The 20,347-nt window shown below is 38.1% G+C and overlaps 1 protein-coding gene across 2 annotated transcripts in view; it reads right to left on the bottom strand.

Moving 5' to 3' along the window:
* Positions 1-20,347, bottom strand: part of HHIP (hedgehog interacting protein) — a 102,184-nt gene that overhangs the window by 40,139 nt on the left and 41,698 nt on the right. For both annotated transcript variants that reach the window (XM_075265565.1, XM_075265557.1), the window contains exons 5-11: positions 11,030-11,181; positions 8,947-9,120; positions 8,268-8,411; positions 7,025-7,146; positions 6,231-6,354; positions 5,311-5,441; positions 3,491-3,572 (exon numbers count right to left, since the gene is read on the bottom strand). In XM_075265565.1, the coding sequence (XP_075121666.1) occupies positions 3,491-3,572; positions 5,311-5,441; positions 6,231-6,354; positions 7,025-7,146; positions 8,268-8,411; positions 8,947-9,120; positions 11,030-11,181 (929 nt within the window). The remainder of the gene's footprint in view (positions 1-3,490; positions 3,573-5,310; positions 5,442-6,230; positions 6,355-7,024; positions 7,147-8,267; positions 8,412-8,946; positions 9,121-11,029; positions 11,182-20,347) is intronic.

Here is a 20,347-nt window from a genome sequence, read left to right as displayed (position 1 = left end):
GAAAAAGTTTACAAAAATATATATATTTTTAATGTTCAGTAAATATTAAATTGGACAAGTGAAACAGATACAGCTTTGATATTTCTTTAGGAATTGATCTGATTTATTAATGAATTTCCAATTGATGAAACATTATAATGTAAAAAGAAAAAAAATCTCAAAAAATAAAATAAAAAAATTAAAATACAAATATGAATCTAGACTTGGATCTCTGGATGAATATGGATCTTTGTTGAATATGCAATGATGGTTGTAAATGACAGCTTGTGGCCATTTGACTACACATTGCCTTAAAATTGTCTTGAGGTGTTGTCCAAGTCTACATGTTAATGGTCTATCCTTAGAATAGGTCGTCAATATCAGACAGGTGGGGGTCTGACAATCCCTATACGAGAAAAGACTTGTAGGATGACCAGATCTGAAATCTAGCATTATTGAAAGTAAACAAAAATCTAATTCACTGCCATCAAATTGTGATTATTTGGGGCAACAGATATCTCTTAGGTGAATATTCTTATCAAATTCATCCAAACTGCTATCAAATTATAAGGTAGGGTTCACACTACCATTGGTGTCCGCTTAGAAGGTGTCCGTTTAAAAAAACAAAAAAACGGACACCTATCATAATGGACTCAAATGGACAGTAACTGGTGGCTATCAGTTACTGTCCGTTATATGTCTGTTGCCCATAGACCTCAATGTAAAAAAAAACCGGACACTTACTGTTAATTTTTTCAAATGGACAGAAAAGTCCTGCATGTAGGATTTTTTTGTCCACTTGAAAAAATGGACATAGTTGTAAACGAACACTAAAGGACGCAGGATAAAATCCCATTGAAATGAATGGAAATTACAAACAGACCAGCTAGTGACTGTTGCTAAAATCTTGTACGGACAATAACCACGGACACTACTGAGCAGACACCAACAGTAGTGTGAACGCCCCCCTAAGAGAATACTTTCTACAAAACACAACTATTATGCCCATGACCCATGACCATTGACATCTCATTCCTCCCAGAAGTCCCAGACATTGGAATACTCAGAGTCCCTACTGTCCTCTGTTTTGCAGTCGTCGACACTCATTGCATCCTCCTTTCCCTTCAGTGCCTGCCCATATTGTATGCATGCACTCTCTGGCTGACTATTAAAAGGCCAGTGTGTACAACTGATATGTTGTCCCCATCTAAACCACTAAGTTCCCTTTGTATTTAAGGCACTTTCACCAACAAGAAAGTGCTTGAGCAAATTAGGTTCCTAGTTAGTCAGTACCTGCACAATTGTGCTTGATACTGAGTTTTGCTGGTTACCCATGTTTGGCCACTACCTGTTACTTTACTCTGATCCTGGTCTCCCAGTCTTGACAATGACAAACATTTGTAAAGACTCAAAGTACAGGGAGCATTGTGGAATAGGGGAGTCAGTGCCTTCCATACAGGTGCTCATCCCCTACACCCACAAGGCTCAGCTGTTTTTATGAGAAGCCAATTTGCCTATAAGTATAATTTTGGCAAGTGGAAGGGAACCAGAGTACCCGGAGGAAACCCACGCAAACACGGGGAGAACAAGCTCTATGCAGATGTCCCGTGCTGACCTCTGCCTTATTACTGTACTGATCTTGTTTGTATTGTTTGATTTACTATTGTCAGGATACAGAGTCGCCGCGGTCTCCTTGCTGCGCGGCGTCTCCCTGGGAGACGTGTTAGGAGTTCTATTGGGTGTGCTTAGGTCATTAAGGGTTAATCTTTTCCTTGCCTTCAGTCTCCATGTCATTAGCCATCAGGTGTGTTCTCTGCTGCTATTTAAACCCCACCCAGGCATGGATCCTTGCCAGCCATTCACTTTGTGCTTCCTGGTCCCCCTGCTCAGTCTGATTCCCTGTCTGTTTGCATTCCATATGTTTCTTGGTTTTTAGACCCGGCTTGTATTTTTGACTATCCCTTGTCTTTTGATTCGGTACCTTTATTATATCTCCTGGCTTGACCTCTTGCTCGTCTGACCTCGCCTTCTCTTCTGTGTCTTGCTGGGACTTGTGGTCCTCCCTGGTTCCATGCTGTTTAGTCTTTTGTTTTGCATTGCATTTACACTGTGCTTTCTGTTTAGGTGTGACCCCGTGACTCCAGTCCCTAGGACTTTCAGGGCCTCCTCTCCCCTTATCCTAGCCGCCGGATAGAAGGTTAGGAGCCGTGGTAGGCGCACTTCAATTAGGAAGTGCATTGGTCTGCCTCATCTCAGATATTACAGCATAGTTATAGCTGCAGGGCCTGCGACCCCTTTTGTCATTAGTTGCACAGTGTTGCTTTCCCAGCTGTGTCACTTTGCACTGCCTGACCCTGACTCCAATCCTTACAACTATACAGCAAAAACTCAGTCTGGCCTGACCTTGGATCACACTTTGACCACATTTCTATATATTCCTCGATGCTACCCAACTGTGTGTGTCAGCTATCATTATAGGAAAATAGGACTATTCCCAGAGGTAGCGACCTGATGGTCTCATCAGTGCAGTCCAGATCCCTGTACTGTGGTTTAAGGCTAAGGCCCCATGGGCCAGAACCACGGCACTAAAGCGCTGCAGGAACATCCTCTGCGTGAATGCATTGCAGTTCTTCCTTGAACAGAAAGCTCACAGTTTTCCTCCGTGGACTTTCTGTTAAAATTATATCTATGGGAAAGCCGCTGGCAATTCCGTAGATATATTTGACATGCTGTGATTTTCAAAACCGCGACGGTTTTGGAAATTGCAGTGTGTCTGCGCTGTGATTTTTCCGCAAAGTGGGCATGGGATTCGCATGAATCCCATTCACTTTGCAAGTACTATAAAACGCCGCAATTTTTCCCGCGGTGTTTCTGGTGCGTTGGGCCCCGTCCTAAGAGTGAATACCAGGGGATCATAATATATGGTTTGTGAAAGTGTGCCTCCAATTATGAAATAACTTTTCATAAATGAATCATACAGGCGAATATAAGTAACTTTCTAATATATGTATAATATGTTTCTTACTCTATTTATCAGGCTGGGTTACTTTTTACATATCAATCTATCAATAGGGAAAGGAGAAGAGGCACTCTAATAGCTATGTTCTGCTACTCTAGGAGTGAGGGACCTCATCTGACATTGCTATTTTTTAAGACTTTACCATTGCACAGAATGAAGCAATAAATCATTACCCCCCCTCCTCATCCCCAACCCCTCTCCAGAGAGTTCTTTGTATGGGCTTGATACAGACTCCATGTAAACTAATAGGTATGATATAAGGAGGGGAAAATCAACCTAGTAAGTGGAGAAGGAAACAGATTTCCTTAATAAGATATATTACAAAATTTCTTATATTCACTTGTACTATTCATTTATGAAAAGTTGTTTTATAATTGGAGTATGCTTTAATAATTTTACATGGATAGTACTGCATGAACTATTATTTGTACATGGATTAAAATGCTCATAAAATAGCTTACTTTGGCACTTAAAGTAAAAAATAAACCTTACCTTTTAGGGTCAATGATCTTGTAAAGCTTTCCACTGTGTGTCTGAGTCATACTTTTACTACTTGACAATATGTAGACTTCACCTGTTAAAAATACCAATATAACATGGAGGTTACACATATTATTTCACAGCATGCCAAAGGCATTTGTCAGGGCTCATATTTAAGATAGTTAGGACTCACTTAGTCATGGCATAGTGATAGGTTTACGATTTCCTAGTGTTGGTGAAGTATTTTAGTATTCTTACTTTATACAAAAATATTGGCAGTATTTTCCCCTTAGGCTAGAGACACTCACTGGGAACACGATGATAAATATTCATTGGGAAAATTCTGCAGAATCTTTCCTTAAAATTCGTTGTGGCAAATAAACCTAAAATTTGCTTTTTTTTTTTTTTTTTTGCTTCAGAACACCTGCAGGATGAGTGCCTTAGGTGAAGCAGGTCATCTTGTGCTGACGGTTTTAGTTGTGGATGGAGGTGAGATTTGTTTAAATGTCATTCACAATACTACTACTGTAGATCAGAGTGGGTTAGCCAGCAAGTAGTTTGTGTCAGATAACAGCACCTACTGTATGTGTCCTCAAGCTAAATATTCATGCAAACAGTATTACTCTTATCAAAACCTGTGTCCACTAAATTCAGCTTAAAATGCTTTTTTAGCATTGGATTTAGTATAGCTTAAAGGGATTCTACCATTAGAAAATTAAGTTTTGAAGTAATGGCACGTTAGAATAGCCTTTAAAATGACTATTCTACTCCTACCTCTCATTCTTTCGTGCTCCCCACTGTTTCTGTAAAGGCATTTCTTCTGATATGCAAATTATGCTCAGGGAGCACAGGGGGCGTTCCCTCTGTACTCTGAGCACACGAGCGTCATCAACTGCTTGCCACCCCTTAGTGCCTCCTGTTCACTCCCCCCATCTTTTCCTTGTCTTCAGCCTTGCATAGGCATCAGACGCTGCACTTTACCTGGTTAAAATCGTGTAACAGACCACCGGAAAATGGCCGACAGAGCATGTACATTCGGTTCTGCCTGAACCTGAAGTGGCAAAGCCGACTGCACTTGCGTGGGATTTCAACCACGTATAGCGCAGTGTTGGATACTTGCGCAAGGCTGAAGACAAGGAGAAGATGCAGGGAGAGTGAACAGGAGGCACTAAGGGGCAGTGAGCAGTTGATAACACTGGTGTGCTCGGAGCACAGGGGGAATGCTCCCTGTGCTCCCTGAGCGTAATTTGCATATCAGAAGAAATGCTTTACCTACAGAAATGGCGAGGAGCATAAGAGAATGAGGGGCAGGTGTAGAATAGCCTTATTAAAGACTATTCCAATGAGCCGTTACTTCAAAACACCATTTTCTAATGATAGAATCTCTTTAAAGAGGACCTTTTGTTATCTCTACTAACTCAATTTCTTTGCTTCATTTAATAGGTGCTGCTCCACTAATACAGTTGGAATTTTCTTTCTATCCCACACCATTTCTGAGCCATCATTTCTGACAATGTTGGCACCCAATATGCTAATTAGGCTCTCTACTATCAGGTGGGTGGTCTCAGACTATTGGCCCAGTTTATTATCACTTACCTGACAGTAGAGAACCTATTTAGTATACTGGGTGCTGCAACTACCAGCAATGATTGTTCGGGAACAGTAGGCACTAGAGAAAAAACTGCGCCAGAATCAGTGGAACAGCACCTATTGAAGCATGCAAAGATTTGGAGTTGGTGAAAGTGAAGTGAAGAAAGGTCCTCTTTAAGTCTATTAGCACACATTCTCACTATGCAAACTTCATCTTGAACAACCCTATATAAAATTAGTACCTAGTTCATCTTCTCCGAAACCTAAAATGTGTCCTGTAAAGGGTCCTCTGCAGGAAGATCCGCTGCCAAGACAGAATGGTTTTTCCTGCCATTGTTTAGTGATGGAATTCTGCTGCAGTGTCACAAAGTTTCTGAAATTACAAAATCATTACTTGCTTATGATTTCACGCAACTGGTTAAAAAACGCTACATTGCCATTCTCATAGAGATAACATGCACTTGTGAGACCGTAGATGTATTCATACGGGGATACATGGGACCCATTGTTCCTGTGGTTGCTGAGTGTTACAATCTTACAGTTGACTTTCCCTTATTTCCAGATGTGCAGTCTTATTGGTTGTGGATTTTGGATTTATTTCTCAGAGAGCAATGACAGATTCCCATTTTGTCAGCATGGTTTATCACTAACAAAGTAACAGATTTACCATCAGTCGCTGAGAATCTAATTCAAAGATAACAATCGATTCAATGCCGTGGATCGTCATGCCAATTAACCCTTTTCAATGCCACAGTTTCTAGGCTGTTTATGAGTGGAAACCGCACAAGAATTAACATGCTGCTTATTTTATTACCACGGTGCTGGAATTCAGCTATTGGACATGCATTTTAATTGCTTTTGACCACTGATTTTGGTATGAAATTTGTGTCAAAATCCACATAAAAAAAACATGTGAAAGCCATGTTCACACACAAATTCTGTACTAAAATCAGAGATGAAAAAGGCTTAAACTGCATGTCAAACATAAAAAGTAGCAATATAAAAAGTAGCATGCTTTTAGAAATGTACCCTAATTTTATATATAAAGTAGATATAGATATTTAAAATATGATACATATTACTTAATATATGGCATATATACAACAAATCCATAATTATTCATAGGATAAATAGAAAGAACAGAGGAACAATTGCAACGTACCCATAACGGTCTCCAAACACGTAGCTTCCATACAGCCGTTCTGACTGACAGCCTCTGTATGTAAAACCACCAACTGTTTGTCCATTGCTTAGAGGCTTGAATTCTAAGAGTGGAGGCTCATTTTCTGAAAATGAAAAGGACCTGTTGTAGCATTAGGCCAAAACAGTAAATTGTGATAAATTATATAGATTTGGTATCCCCTCTAAAATAATAAGGAAAAGTATGCAATGTCCTAAGTATACATATAAATTTATCTTTCTGAAGTGTCAATTTTCTGTTAATGGAGTGCACCAAATGTGATACTGATTGATATAATTCTATAAAACATGTATTCCACTAGTGTAGTGCTAGCATTGTACAGGTAATATCTGTTTCCATTACTGGACAATAGTGAGTTCTCTTCTTTCCTTGACCTTCAGGGTTAAGTAGTCAATGGTTTTTGATTTTGTAGAACGCTAATAAATTAATAGGGAAATGAAATCATCATTGTTCAACAACCATGTCGTGTGATGCCCATGCAAATTTACACTCCTTATATAAGCTCCTTGGACTTGTGTTAGATGGGGTGATTATAATATTGAAGTAACTGCAGCCTTACCAAAAGTCAGGCTGTCATAGTCTAGATATGTAATATAAAGGACAACAGTGAAATTAGTACTCTAGAATCAAAATTTCTTAGTTCTATATAATAGACTAATGCGGCAATTTACACTGACTTATTATATGCCATTAAATGTCAATATATACTGTATTATCTATTATTATAAGACATGGAAAATTACAATGTAGCCTACCATAATCCTTTCCTTTAATGATATGTAATATTCGTGAATTTGACCTGTTCTTGGTACTGGAATCTGAGCAAAGAATTGTTAAATTCATAGTGCTATCCTTGGAATGACGATCAACAGCACACCTAAAAGAAGAAAAAAAGCAGTGAGTCAAATAATCTAAATTATAGACTTTTCACATAGAACATATTAGAAACTGCTTAATAGGAGCCATGTATAGTGCAGGAGATGCTGAGCAGATTCATACACTGTCTACCAATAAGTATTTGGACACCCATGCAAATGAAGATATCTGTGGTCATGATGTATGTCACGCCTTCCGCCGTTAAATAGGAAACAGCATTGGCATTAGTCACATGGAAGATGGCACAAAGTGCAGAGTTGTCCGATTTCGAGAAAGGGGTAATTGTGGGGTACCACAGAAATGGTGGATCCTTAAGGGACATAGCAACTGAACTGAATTACCCAAAATCGACAGTGACCTATGTGATTACGAAGTGGAAGGTGAACGGTCATTGTTGGAATGTGCCCAGAGTCGGCAGACCCCTGAAACTGGGACACAGAGACCGACAAGTGCTAGCCAGAGAAACCGCACCTAACCGATGGCTCACATACACCAGGAGTTTCAACAGGCATCTGGGAGTATTCTGTCAATCAATAACATCCGTAAGGAAGCATCTGCTGGGGTCTACCAACTATTGAATATGAATAAATGTTGACTTTCTATTCTACCACAGGTTTCCAAATACTTATTGGTAGACAGTGTATATAGTTTTGGATGGAATATTCAGTCAGTATCACTTGTAATTGTTCTATCTATGCTTAGAAGGAATGAGGAGTCCAATGGACAATTCTAACAGTAACTGCATAATGCATTATGGTGGCAGACCTCATAATAAGAATCAAAATGCACCTTTCTAGTACTAGATGAGTATACACTGCTCTTCCATCCATTGAGATGAGTATACACTGCTCTTCCATCCAATGTCACCTTGTTCCAATCCTTGGTCTCCAATATTGCAATGTCTCTGATAAAGGGAGCCCTGCACAGTTTCACAATGTCTATGATAGGACCTTCTCTGTAAGGGTATTCTGATTCCATTGTTTTAAATGTAAGATAAAGCAGTCAAGAGTTTGTGTCTCTCATTGAAGTTTAATGACTTGCTTAATTCTTAACATTAAGCCTCTGCCAACATCATGTTCTTCTTTGGCTTTTAAGTGCTTACAGCAATAAAGTGTGGCTTACCTGCCTGGGTTATGAAGTCCATGTGCAAAAATTTCAGGGGGCTGGTTTGTACTGTTAAAGTGAGGATTGCTTCTTGGAATGGAGTAGAGGGAATTGCATCCATCAATGTCAACATCTAACCTTAGTACTGACCCTGTGAAGTCACTAAAAAATCAACATGATAGGAAATGTGTCAAATGATAAAAGCTTTATTTGGTATTGTAAATTGATTTGTTAACTTTTATAAAAGACAACTAAAGTGAACACTATATCAATATTACTAAAAGAAACAGCAGTGATAACAAAGCAATGCAATTTTTAATGCCCCACCTAGTGTCTCTATTCCTTCTGTTATAGATTGTAAGCCTTCACCACAGGGACCTCTACCCCACTTTACCTGGCGGTCACTAGGTTAGTCTATTTTACTTGTTGTGTATTTTGTGTACAGACCACTCTTCAGATGGAAAGCACGATGGAATTAATGGTTAAATAATAATAATAATAATAATAATAATAATAATAATAATAATAATAATAATAATGTCCCACAAATATCAATAACATTTCATTATATAGGTAGGATCTAAAAAAATCAAGCTAATACTTTACTAGCATAATACAAAATTCATATGAAAAAAGTCCCTGCTTTGCCTTATGATCCAATATCAATTGAAAAATGTTTCATATATTTAGTGTTTACCTCAATCCATCCATTTCTTCCATATCATCAATAGTTATCATTCCATCTCCTAGAAAAATATACAAGAAGCCATCTGGACCAAACAAGAGTTGTCCTCCAAGGTGTTTTCTATGAAGTTCTGCTACTTCAAGAAACATCCTCTCAGTTCTCACATCCACTTGACTAGGGTTCTTCCTGTTCCAAATGATACATTGAAACCACATAGTTAAACAAACTGAAGAGTGCTAAGTCTGTTTACAATTAGGCAGACTATCTATCTATCTATCTATCTATCTATCTATCTATCTGGTATAAGGAAAATGTTTGTTTTTGTACTGTGCTAGCCTTTAGGAAGTGTTTTTAGATATATCTGAAGAAGAAGCAGAGCTTCGAAACATTATATTCTGTCATCATTATGAGTTAGTCATTAAAAAAGGTATCACCTACTGAAGACTCACAAGTTTTTTTGTTTTTTATATTTCATATCTATCATCATTCATCTACTCTATCTATCATCAACTACTCTATCTATCTATCTATCTATCTATCTATCTATCTATCTATCTATCTATCTATCTATCCATCCAGCTCTCATTTCCTATTTTTATGCAATAGTGGATTTAGTACACAATACCATAGCTCAGGGTTGTTGAGCAAACTTGGACTCCATTCCTCACTGACGATTTCCCTCACCTTATCTATAGATTAGGTAACACTAGCTCTCTCTACTAGAAGGCTTAATATTAGTTAAGCAATAAGCCTTGTTCTATTTTCATGTATTATTTGCTTGTGCTGTTCCTCTCAATATTGTTTGTCCACCTACTAATGTTTTTTTCGGAAGAACAAGTGAAAATTAAGGAGTGAATTATTTCATTTTTGTGAAAAAAAAAATTAGAAATGAATAATTATACATTAGAACACTATGGGACTAAAAGTCCCAAGCACGCTGGACTAATATAATCTAGTACTGAATGAATACACAGGGGAGTACTAAGGCACTACAAGTCAGAGCATAGGCTAGAAATGAATATTTATACACTGGAATGGTGAAGCACTACAAGTCCAAGCATAACATAATGGGGATAATTATACACTGGAACATTAAAGGGGCTCTATCACTAGGAAAAGTCATTTTTAACTAATCACACCTTTGCATAGCCTTTAGAAAGTCTATTCCACACCTACCTTTAGTATGTAGATTGCCTCAGTGGTTTCTGAATAAGTCCGTTTTTATTCATATGCTAATTAGACTGGTGCACGATAGATCGTGCACACCTCTCCTATTGTTTTCTATGGGAGGCTGCTGCTGCTGATGACTCAGCTTCCTGTTTTCTTCTCACACATAGAAGACAATAGGAGAGAGGAGGCTGCTGGGAACTTCTTGAGCTGGCTGGAAGCTCATTAGTATATGAATAAAAATGGACTTATTCAAAATCTGCTGAGGCAATTTACATACTAAAGGTAGGTGTGGAATAGACTTTCTAAAGCCTATGCAAGCATGTGATTAGTTAAAAATGACTTTTCCCAGTGATAGAGCCCCTTTAAGGTACAAGTCCAAGCATAGACTAGAAAATTCTGAGCACTCAAGGTTGCTGCACTGCCCACCTGTCTATTGATACCAGGTTTGTCATAGGGTTTTCTCCCATTAAAATTTTTGCAGGAAGTCAGTGCAATGCTTGTGTATGTGGGGAGTGAATTACTGGCCTGATGATATTTCTAGGCTGATTGTCATATGGCCACTGGCCTCTGGGGCGCGCTTGGCCACGAGTGCCAGTCAAAATCACCCATATGATAACCCAACACTTTTTCTAGGTCTATCAATTACTATATCCATCTATATTATATCTATGAATCCATCAATATCACATCCTAATTTATCACATATATCTATTCATGGATCTACATCTAGGCCCACACACATTCTGCAGCAATACTTATGGTGGTCTGTGGTAAGTGACTGCATTACTAAAAGGGAAAAACAATAAGAAACAATTTATGCTGGGTGGGTAATACTACAACCAGTACACGTGCATGCTCTTAAGAATGAAGTAAATGTAATAAGTAATAAAATGAACAGCACCACGCTGCTTTTTCGATGCAGTACCTAGATACTGTGTACTCTACAACTCGAAGAATGTGGTCGTGAGGTCCGCTGGCCCAACGCTCTTGGTTGGTGGTGTATGACACATAGAGCTTTCCATTTTTCTTATAATTGGGATGGAATGCAAGGCCTAGCAGTCCTCTTTCATCTCCTCCCTGCAGTCAAACGAGAAACACAAAGAATTGTGAAGTTAATTATGTGCTTTATTGTGTTTCAGTTGGAACCAAGAAAAAAAAATCCTTTCTTTCGAACGGATAATCTCTGCCCAAACTTCTTTCTTTCTTCTCTGACTACCGCACAAAAAACGATTATAAAACATTTCACTTTGGGAGACTATTTAAGAGTTTGGAAAAGACAATTGTCCTGCATGGTTATCTATGCTCTGGGCTCTTACACTACTTTTGTGAAGTGATTTGTGTGTGTAATCTTTCGGTAGCCATGAAGACAAGTTTAAGTGCTGTAAAGAATTCTTAGCTGGGTTACTAGGTTGCTTGTAGTTTCTTGTAGGCAAATTGAAGAAAAAAAGGTTAATAACATTTAATCCAACTATGTACAACGTAAGAAGGAGAAGAAGGAAAAAAACACGGCATTGGCTGCCAAGTCCCACTGTCTTGGCAATATGTTTTGAAAACATTGAAATTGCTAGTGTAATATGTAAAGCTTTGTTTTACCCTGGAGGCAGCTACATCACTTGTCACAACTCTGGTGGTCCTCACATCATCGCTCCCTGTAGGTACTAACCCGCTATCTCTGATTCCTGCATGGAATTCATAGCTTAGAATGTGGTCAGTGTGTTTAAAAGCACTTTCCTCACATAGTCAAAGGCAGAAAATCCCTCACAAGTCATTTCATTGCAGATTTCTAAAGTGTAAATAGACGTCCAGTTTGGAAATGTCTGACTATTCCTCATATCCTACATTATAGTACTATATACAGTATGCTGTATTATAGAAAGGTGTTACAATACTGACAATAAACCTAACACAGATCATAGCTATAAAATAGATGCAACACATAAATTACTCTATTATTATCTTTAGAAACAAGAAAGTATATTTTTTTTTACTCTCAAATATACTACACAGGTGAGTTTTACACTTGGATTCTAAAAGGACCAGTCAGCTGTTCTTAGTAAACGCTTGTACCCTCCATAAAATAGAAATTCTGGGACATTTCTTAGAACTCTGAATTGTGTTGTTCCTCGGTTATGAAATGAATGTTACCATTTCATGTGTCAGAGATATGTCCCTGTATACTCTAATACTGTCCAGTTACTGCTGACAGTACCAGACTACATAGGGACACATCCGATTGATAAGCTCTCAATTCTCAATTTAGTCATTCAGGAGGAATAACAACAACACAAAGTTGTAAGAAAAGAAACAATTAGAATTGTTATTTTATTGGAATTATCTAGAATATAAATTTTAGGAAAACTACCAAACTGGATGACATATCACCGAAATATACCATTCACTGAAAGAAACAAGACCAACCCTAACCATATAAAATTATACATTGTTCGGTATTAGGCACGTCATAAAACTTAAAGGGGTATTCCCATTAAAGCAAACATTCCTCAAGACAAAAATGTTATTGATATATGCAATAGCTCTTCATAAAGTAGAATCAAAATCTATGTTCACCTATTTTAACATGGAAAAAGAAGCTGAGAGATGGCGGAAACACTTTGCCCACCCCTCTACTTCTCCTATAGGTCCCTACCAAGTCTTGCCTAGTTTGGCTCCTAGTGAGCCTGGCCTACAGCAGTGCATAGAGCTCACACAACTAGGGGACGAGGCTAGCAACAGCCAGACTGCAATGAACTCCTGAGAGATACAGTTGCCTAATCGTCACCTGGTATGTCATATGGTGCACGCAGTGGTTAAAATGGGTCGGAACGTGCCGGAACTCAATTCCAGCATAATGCCAAAGTTTCGGTAATAAAATGTGTCACACGAACATAAAAAACAAAGTTACTTACCTCTCCTGGCTCTGGAAAGCTTCTGACCTACTTGGTGATGTCCCAGAGTCCCATGGGCCGGAGCGTGCATTTTTATGCGTCGCAGCGCAAGCCCCTGCTCACGTGATGTCCAGCGTCCTACCGTACATCATTGAAAATTGCTGACATGATCAGCAGGGAGTGCGCCGTAGCCAGGGAGAGGTAAGTATCAGGTTTTCTTGTATCTGCCCCAGGCCCTGGGTCTCTCATTATTATACTCTAGGGTCTGAAAAGCCTCCACGGTATAATAATTGTTCATGGGTGTCCACAATGGGGTGTAAATTCATAATATTGTGTGCAAGGGCCACTTGAGGCATATAATACTTTGCGTAGGGGCCACTATGGAGCATAAATTAAATTAAAATACTTTACTTGGACATAGTTATGGAAATTCTTTCTATTACAGTAAAAATTACATGGTCAGTCTCACATGGCTGCTATAGGGTCAAATCCATATTATAGACATAAGATCTAAGCTTTCTACGTTGTGCTAAATTCATATTAGCTCAATATGGAGCCCTTTGTTTATCTAAGTTTAGTTCAGGAGAACGACCAGAGAACTGGGTGGTATTTCTGGAATACATATGCTATACTGTGACTATAACTCAGCAATACAGCAATACTGATAAGAATATATAGGATTTCCTTGACATACTGCTAAGGAGTGATACACATTGTGTTCTAAGTCACTATACATTACATAAAGTGATCAACACAATGTAAAGTAAAATAACAGAAAAGCAATTCAGTCTGGTTTAGTAAATCATTCACTATGTGAATTCGGAGCGCTCCAAGCTGTTTTTAGCCAGGAGGTTTTAACAAATAGACACAACTCAGTTACAGACTCGGGATACTGAGTCATGTAATACGGTCTCCCTAGTGACCCTGTGAGTGAAAACATTTCTTTTCTAGCTAAGCATGCCTTGAAAGCATTTCCAGAATGCATGACACTCAATCCCTTGTTAGTCATGAAAAAAATTCCGGCCTCGCAAATATTAGTGCCACTCGTTCTTTGATAAGAATCTGGCACCAAGTCCCAGTGTAGATTAGAATGCCACGTTCCAGCTAATGAATGAAAAGGGAAACATCTGAAAAATCCAGAGATTTGCACTAGGAGTGAAACATTTTTTACACATCTTCCTGAATGAATGAGATTGTTCTAATATGTTCCAAGAGATTATAGGTATAGTTTTCAGCTTGAAGACACGTGCCAGAGAAATGTACTATGATCCTCACCAGCAATTATTTGCAATGAGACAAAGACTGTAGGAGCAGTTCCAAGTTATGGTCTCATTCTAGATAACAATGTGTGTGGCTGAGGAATTCTTTAAGGTCATAAAATTCAATTTCATTCTTTTCAAGAGTTATAGATTTCTTTACATTTGGGAACTCCAAGTAGGTTTCAGATCCGAGCAAGCAAAATTTGCCTAGAATTTGTATATTCCCTCAATATTTGTACTTTCTCCAACTTGTATCCATCCCCAAAACATACTGATTGATATTTCATCTTAGCCTTTGACCCTAATAATGATATCATTAGAACCATTATATTCTGTTGTATTTCATATATCAATATGACAGTAATACCTTTTATATGTTCCATGCTGTATTACAGAGGTAATCTCCCTTACAAACATTTCCATAATGGTGCCATATGGAGTGCCAACAGCTCTCTAGTATGGAGATGTAATGACTCCGTTTGTCTCCCATTGGCTCTGTGTATATGTGGTTGACCATCTTAAGGCTAAGGCCCCACGTTGCGGAAACTAACCTTTTTTATTGTTGTTTATTGATTTTACTGTGTTTTTTTGAGCCAAATGGGAAATATATAAGAAGCTCTTACACTTCTTCCTTCTGCTCAATCCACTCCTGCCTTTGGCTCAAAAAAATGCAGCAAAATCTGCAACTAAAACAAGTTAGTTTCTGCAACATGGGGCCTCACCCTAAACCAAATTGTCCATCTTAAATCAAAGTACTATATTTTCAGAATGACCATAGATTAGAAATAATTGAAATAATAAAACCTTAGATTAGTGTGGCCCAGATCGTTCTCCTAATCCTACTCCTCGACCGGTTTCTGGTACCCCCACTGTAGCAATGGATACTCAGGAAATATTGAATTCCCTGCTATTTTAACTGGATGAACAATCTCTTTGCTCTTGCTAAACGGAAGACGGGGATAAACGTGACTTCATTTGTTTTTGTTTTAATTCCAACCTTTATTTGTATAAAGATTTGTTTCTACAAACTGTGACTAATGAAATGGTCATGCAGCTAAAAGAATTATCCTCACATCATTATAATGAAACATAAATCCAGTAACCCTGACTTGTAACTTGCTAGTCTTTGGATTTGCTACTGACATTCTATATTTGCAACCATAAATCTAAATAAGAACTTACACTGACCTTCCCTAAGAACAAACATTAAACAATTTAGAAGACTAAGTACTCCCTTTCCTGAATGGCTTGTAGACCACCAAGAAACAGTCATAAATTTTAAGAAATATGAGGTTTCTATCACGTTTCTGCCCCTGCGGAGTTTTGCAACAGATTGTTTTGACTCCAAGGTCAGGTTAAAAAAATGGACTGCATACTTCTGTAATACAGGATACTCTGTTTGTAAAACACTGATGACAACAATTAAGATGTGTCATTTGCTCGAAAGATAAATATGAATATAATCTATGTGAATAGATCTCTTATCCAAGGGGATACCTCAAAAAAGTCAAGACGATGGCACCAGAATGAACTGAGAAGTATAAAATATACATTAAAATGGATACTTGGATACAAGCTATGATGTGATATCTGATATGGTTATAGGATATATATACATTAAATAGACAACATTTTTAGGACACATCCCTAATTATTGAATTTAGGTGTTTCATTGAATTCCATTGCCATGGGTGAATAAAATTCAGAGGTTTGGGATGCCACTGTGGCAACAAGTCAGTTTGTGAAATTTCTTCCCTATTCCATGATCAACAGCAAGTGGCATTATAAAGAGTGGAAGCTTTTAGCAAACCCACAACTTAGCAGACCACATGAAGTTACAGAGCAGGGATGCTGAATGCTGAGGTACATAGTGTACAGAAGTTGCCATCATTCTGCCGACTCAATAAATGCAGAGGTACAAACCTCCTCTGACATGGACATCAGCTCAAAAACTGTGCACTTGGAGCTTCATGGCAGACTGCTTGCAAACCGGATATAACCAAGCACACAGTGAAGGATTAGATGGAGTGGTGTAACCCCAGTCCACACTGGACTCTTGAGCAGTGGAAACATGGAAGTGATGAATTATGCTTATCTATCTGGCATTTTGATAAATGGGTCTGGGCTTTGCAAATACAGGAGAACATTATCTGTCTGACTGTATTGTTCCAACTGTAAAGTTAGGTGGTGGATACATAATGTTATGGGGTTGCTTTTCAGGGTTTAGCCTAAGTCCTAAGTACCAAAAGATTTTGAACAATTGTATGTTGCTAAATTTGTGGGAATAATCTTTTGGATTTTTTTTTGTTCCAGCATGGTTCTTTCTTAATGCATAAATAAAAATCCATAAAGGCAAGGTTGAGTGAGTTTGGTGTAGCCCAAACAGTCTTGATCCCAGGATCCCAGGATTGTGAGCCCGGGCCTCTCATCCAAAATCAGCATCTGGCCTCATATATGCTCTTCAGCCCAACTCTTGGATGGATATTCATTAATTTACTTGCTCTATGATTTATCTTACCCCACTAAATCTCCAATTTTTTATTACTAAATGGAAACATTAGTGAAAATTTAAAAGCAGAACATTTTTTTTTAAATTTCCATTGAGTGATTTCATGGACATGTAATAACACCAAATGTCCAAGTTATAAAGCTATAGTTATTATTATTATTATTATTATTATTATTATTATTATTATTATTATTATTTATGTAGCACCATTAATTCCATGGTGCTTTACATTTGGGCGTCTAGATACAGTACACAAAATATACAAACAAATATAATACTAACAATAACCGACTGGCACAGTGGGATAGAAAGCCCTGCCCGCAAGGCCTTACAGTCTATGAGAAAATTAATTTTCTATATATTTGACCCCATATAAACTGTCCTGCTGTTCAGCATTGTGTTGAAAGGCTGCGAGATCTTAGGAGATTTGTCACATATGCTTTGGCATTGTGCTCAACTGAAACCATTTTGGGAAGAGGTATTTGAGCTCATTAGCAAAGTTACATTAAATATTCTTGTTCCTAACCCTGGGCTTGCCCTTCTACATCTGGGAATAGAGCACATACCAAAGCATGTAAGTGGGTGTTAGGATGTATTTTAGATTCTGCACATAGTTTAATTTCAATATTGCAAATCAGTTAAAGTGGCAGCTGTAAAGGAGATGGCGAGGATGGTAAATAATATGTATCTACAATACTAACATTGGCTGGCAATTCAATATTCAAAGAAGGGAGGATTCCAGAACTATTGGAATGCATGGCCTGTGGGCTCTTCCCTGGTTGGGAGCTATAGAATATGTGTGTGGGACAAGGTATAGATTATTAGGATCAACTAGTTTATCTTTTGGATATGTTTTGGAGTTGTATTTGAATGTGTGATATAAGTTGTTCATGTTTTAAATAAAACAAATACTTAAAAAGTCTCATAAACGGTGCCATCGCCCAATAGCTCCCTCGAAAACTACCTGCCCTGTCTTCCTTTTATCCCATCTTTTCACATAGAGTCCCTTAACCTTTTCAGTACATGTGCTGCTTCATGAGTTTTTATATGGTTTTATATTATTAAACATATCTTTAAAATATGGTACAGTAAATTTGTATAAAGGTCTAGTAGGGTCTCTTGGAAGTGGCATTTTATAGTTCCTTACAAGTCAGAGGTTGTATTGAGATATATGTAGTTGGCCGTAACCTTATTTCACCATGTTAAGAAATTCAATATAAGACTTGAGTAGTTGCATTAGAATGACCTGCACAGGTATGGTGGGTGAACCCACGCACATCTTAATGTCAGGGTGTCAGATAGTGGCCTATTTACAATGTAATATAATAGGATAATTCCAAACATGATCTTTTTTTTTTTTTTTTTATAATTTGCATTATTTTAGTACGTACTGTACAATAAGTGTAAGGGAGCATTCACACGGCGTAACGTCCTGCGAGATTTGGCACGTGTACGCCGCGTGACCCTTTGAGTGCCGTACACGCTCCCATTCATTTCAATGGGAGCGGGGAGCGTATGCGCCGCGCTAGTTTGCGGCCGTGAATAAATGGGAATGGGAGCGTGTACGGCACTCAAAGGGTCACGCGGCGTACACGTTCCAAATCTCGTGGGACGTTACGCCGTGTGAATGCTCCCTAAGCCTTGAACTAGACATAGTCCCAATATACTGTTTTCTTTTGTATTAGATATTGTTTCCATTTTATTATTATTATTATTACTATTATTATTATTAGTGGTAGTAGTAGTATTCAATTTTAACTTTTGATCACTGGCATTCAAACAGGTTTGTACAGATGATGGCGGAACTTTCTTTGGGGCGGGGGTGTGATAATGGTCAAATCTTTTCATATGATTTCTGTCCAATCTTTTCCCAAACAAAATAAATGTAAAAAAAGTCAATCAGCCAATCTAAGCAGCATAAAGCTGAAGGGAATAAAATAAAATGTGCTCATTTCCTCCTTTTTACAAGCGTAAAATAAAAGTATCATCTTCTAACCCACAGCTTTACATTATAAGCAAATTAAGAGCATTTGTTAAATTACTGTATAGGCCTAAGCTCACAGTTTTATTAAGAAAATTGCCCTAAAGTGTAGGCTGAACATGGCCGGAGTTTGCATATCTTGGAACACTGGTTTTAACAGTTCCAGTCTAAAGTTTTGAAAAAAAGCTATTAAAAACTAGTCATATATATGATGTCATTCTCATAATGTCTTAAAAAAAGCCTGAAAGTACAAATAATATTTGTAATGTGCGACTTCATCCATGCAGCTTTCCATTCCTCAGTCTTGGATAATATTTCATGGTGTTTCCTGTTTGTTAAATGAACACCTTCTTGCTTGGAATACATTTCTTTAGTATGATGTCTGCAAAGTTTAGCCATTTTGTACATCAATGAAACAAGCCTCACATTTTTGATGGGATAATGAAAATTCCCATGGTGCCTAGCAGGATAAAATAACACAAAGGCACTTTTCAGTTGCTCCTGTAGATCCCCTGTTCCTTCTCTCGGTGGCAAGTGGATTACATAATCAACCTTTCCTTGATCCCTCCTCCTTATATAGACATCAACACACACAATCGCAAAAGTCACATGCCAGCTCCTGCAACTAATAAAAACCAGCTACAAAAATAGGGTAATCTTCAGAGAAGCATTACATAGTGCTGCAATAATTTTGTCAATTAAATCATGGCTGAGTCACACCTTTTTATTTCTGGTGGCCAACAAGTTTTATTACACACAGACTTCAAATCTAGGGAATAAGACAACTCGGAGAAGAATGAGATATTAGAGTAACTTGGAGAACAGCAATATATAAGAGAAATATATTAGCTGGAAAGAAATGAGCATCAATAATTCATTTAGTCATGGTGCCCTTACGTCTTTTACTATTAATCTCTATGACTAGGGTTCTATTATGAAATACTCAAGAAAAAGCTTGATCTTAAAATTTAACATCCGCATAGATTTGTCTTAACCGTGCACACAAGGTTAGGTTATAGAGTAAGCAACAAAGGTAGAGGTCTCCACCTCTTGCTAATGTCTCCCATTCAAAACATACATGTTTGCAAAATTAAGTGTACCCACAGGCGTAACTTCAGGGATACAGAGGGTGCAGTCGCCTTGAGGCCCAAGAGCCTTAGGCGGCCCATAAGCATTGGCATCACTATTGAGATTGCAGCTTCCATCTGGCCCATAAACCAAGTAGACCCGCAGATTACCTTAACCATACTAAGGCTGATTAAACTCCTTAGCACTTGTAACCATAACCATCACTATCAAGAATTCGCTACAGGGATAAGGTAAGGAGCCCTGGACAAAAGATTGCAGCGGGCTCACAAAACTTTAGTTACGCCATTGAGTGTATGATACCTCAAATTATACACAAAATTGGATATGCAGCCGAAATATCCATTCTATTGTTACTAAAAGTAGAGTATTATGAAAGTAGTACATATCAAAGCAGTAGGTGACAAGATGTTTGGAACAGCATGTCATTGTACACTGCAATGTACAAGCAGTGGTAGGAAACAGAGTATGGGGTGATGTGAGAATGGAGAGATATTAGTTTTTTTTAGGTTTTGCACTTTTT

The sequence above is a fragment of the Leptodactylus fuscus genome, chromosome 1, assembly GCF_031893055.1.
Source record: "Leptodactylus fuscus isolate aLepFus1 chromosome 1, aLepFus1.hap2, whole genome shotgun sequence".
Classification (NCBI taxonomy): domain Eukaryota; kingdom Metazoa; phylum Chordata; class Amphibia; order Anura; family Leptodactylidae; genus Leptodactylus; species Leptodactylus fuscus.
The sequence above is the reverse complement of the archived record's forward strand: the minus strand, read 5'-3'. Positions and strand labels throughout refer to the sequence as shown.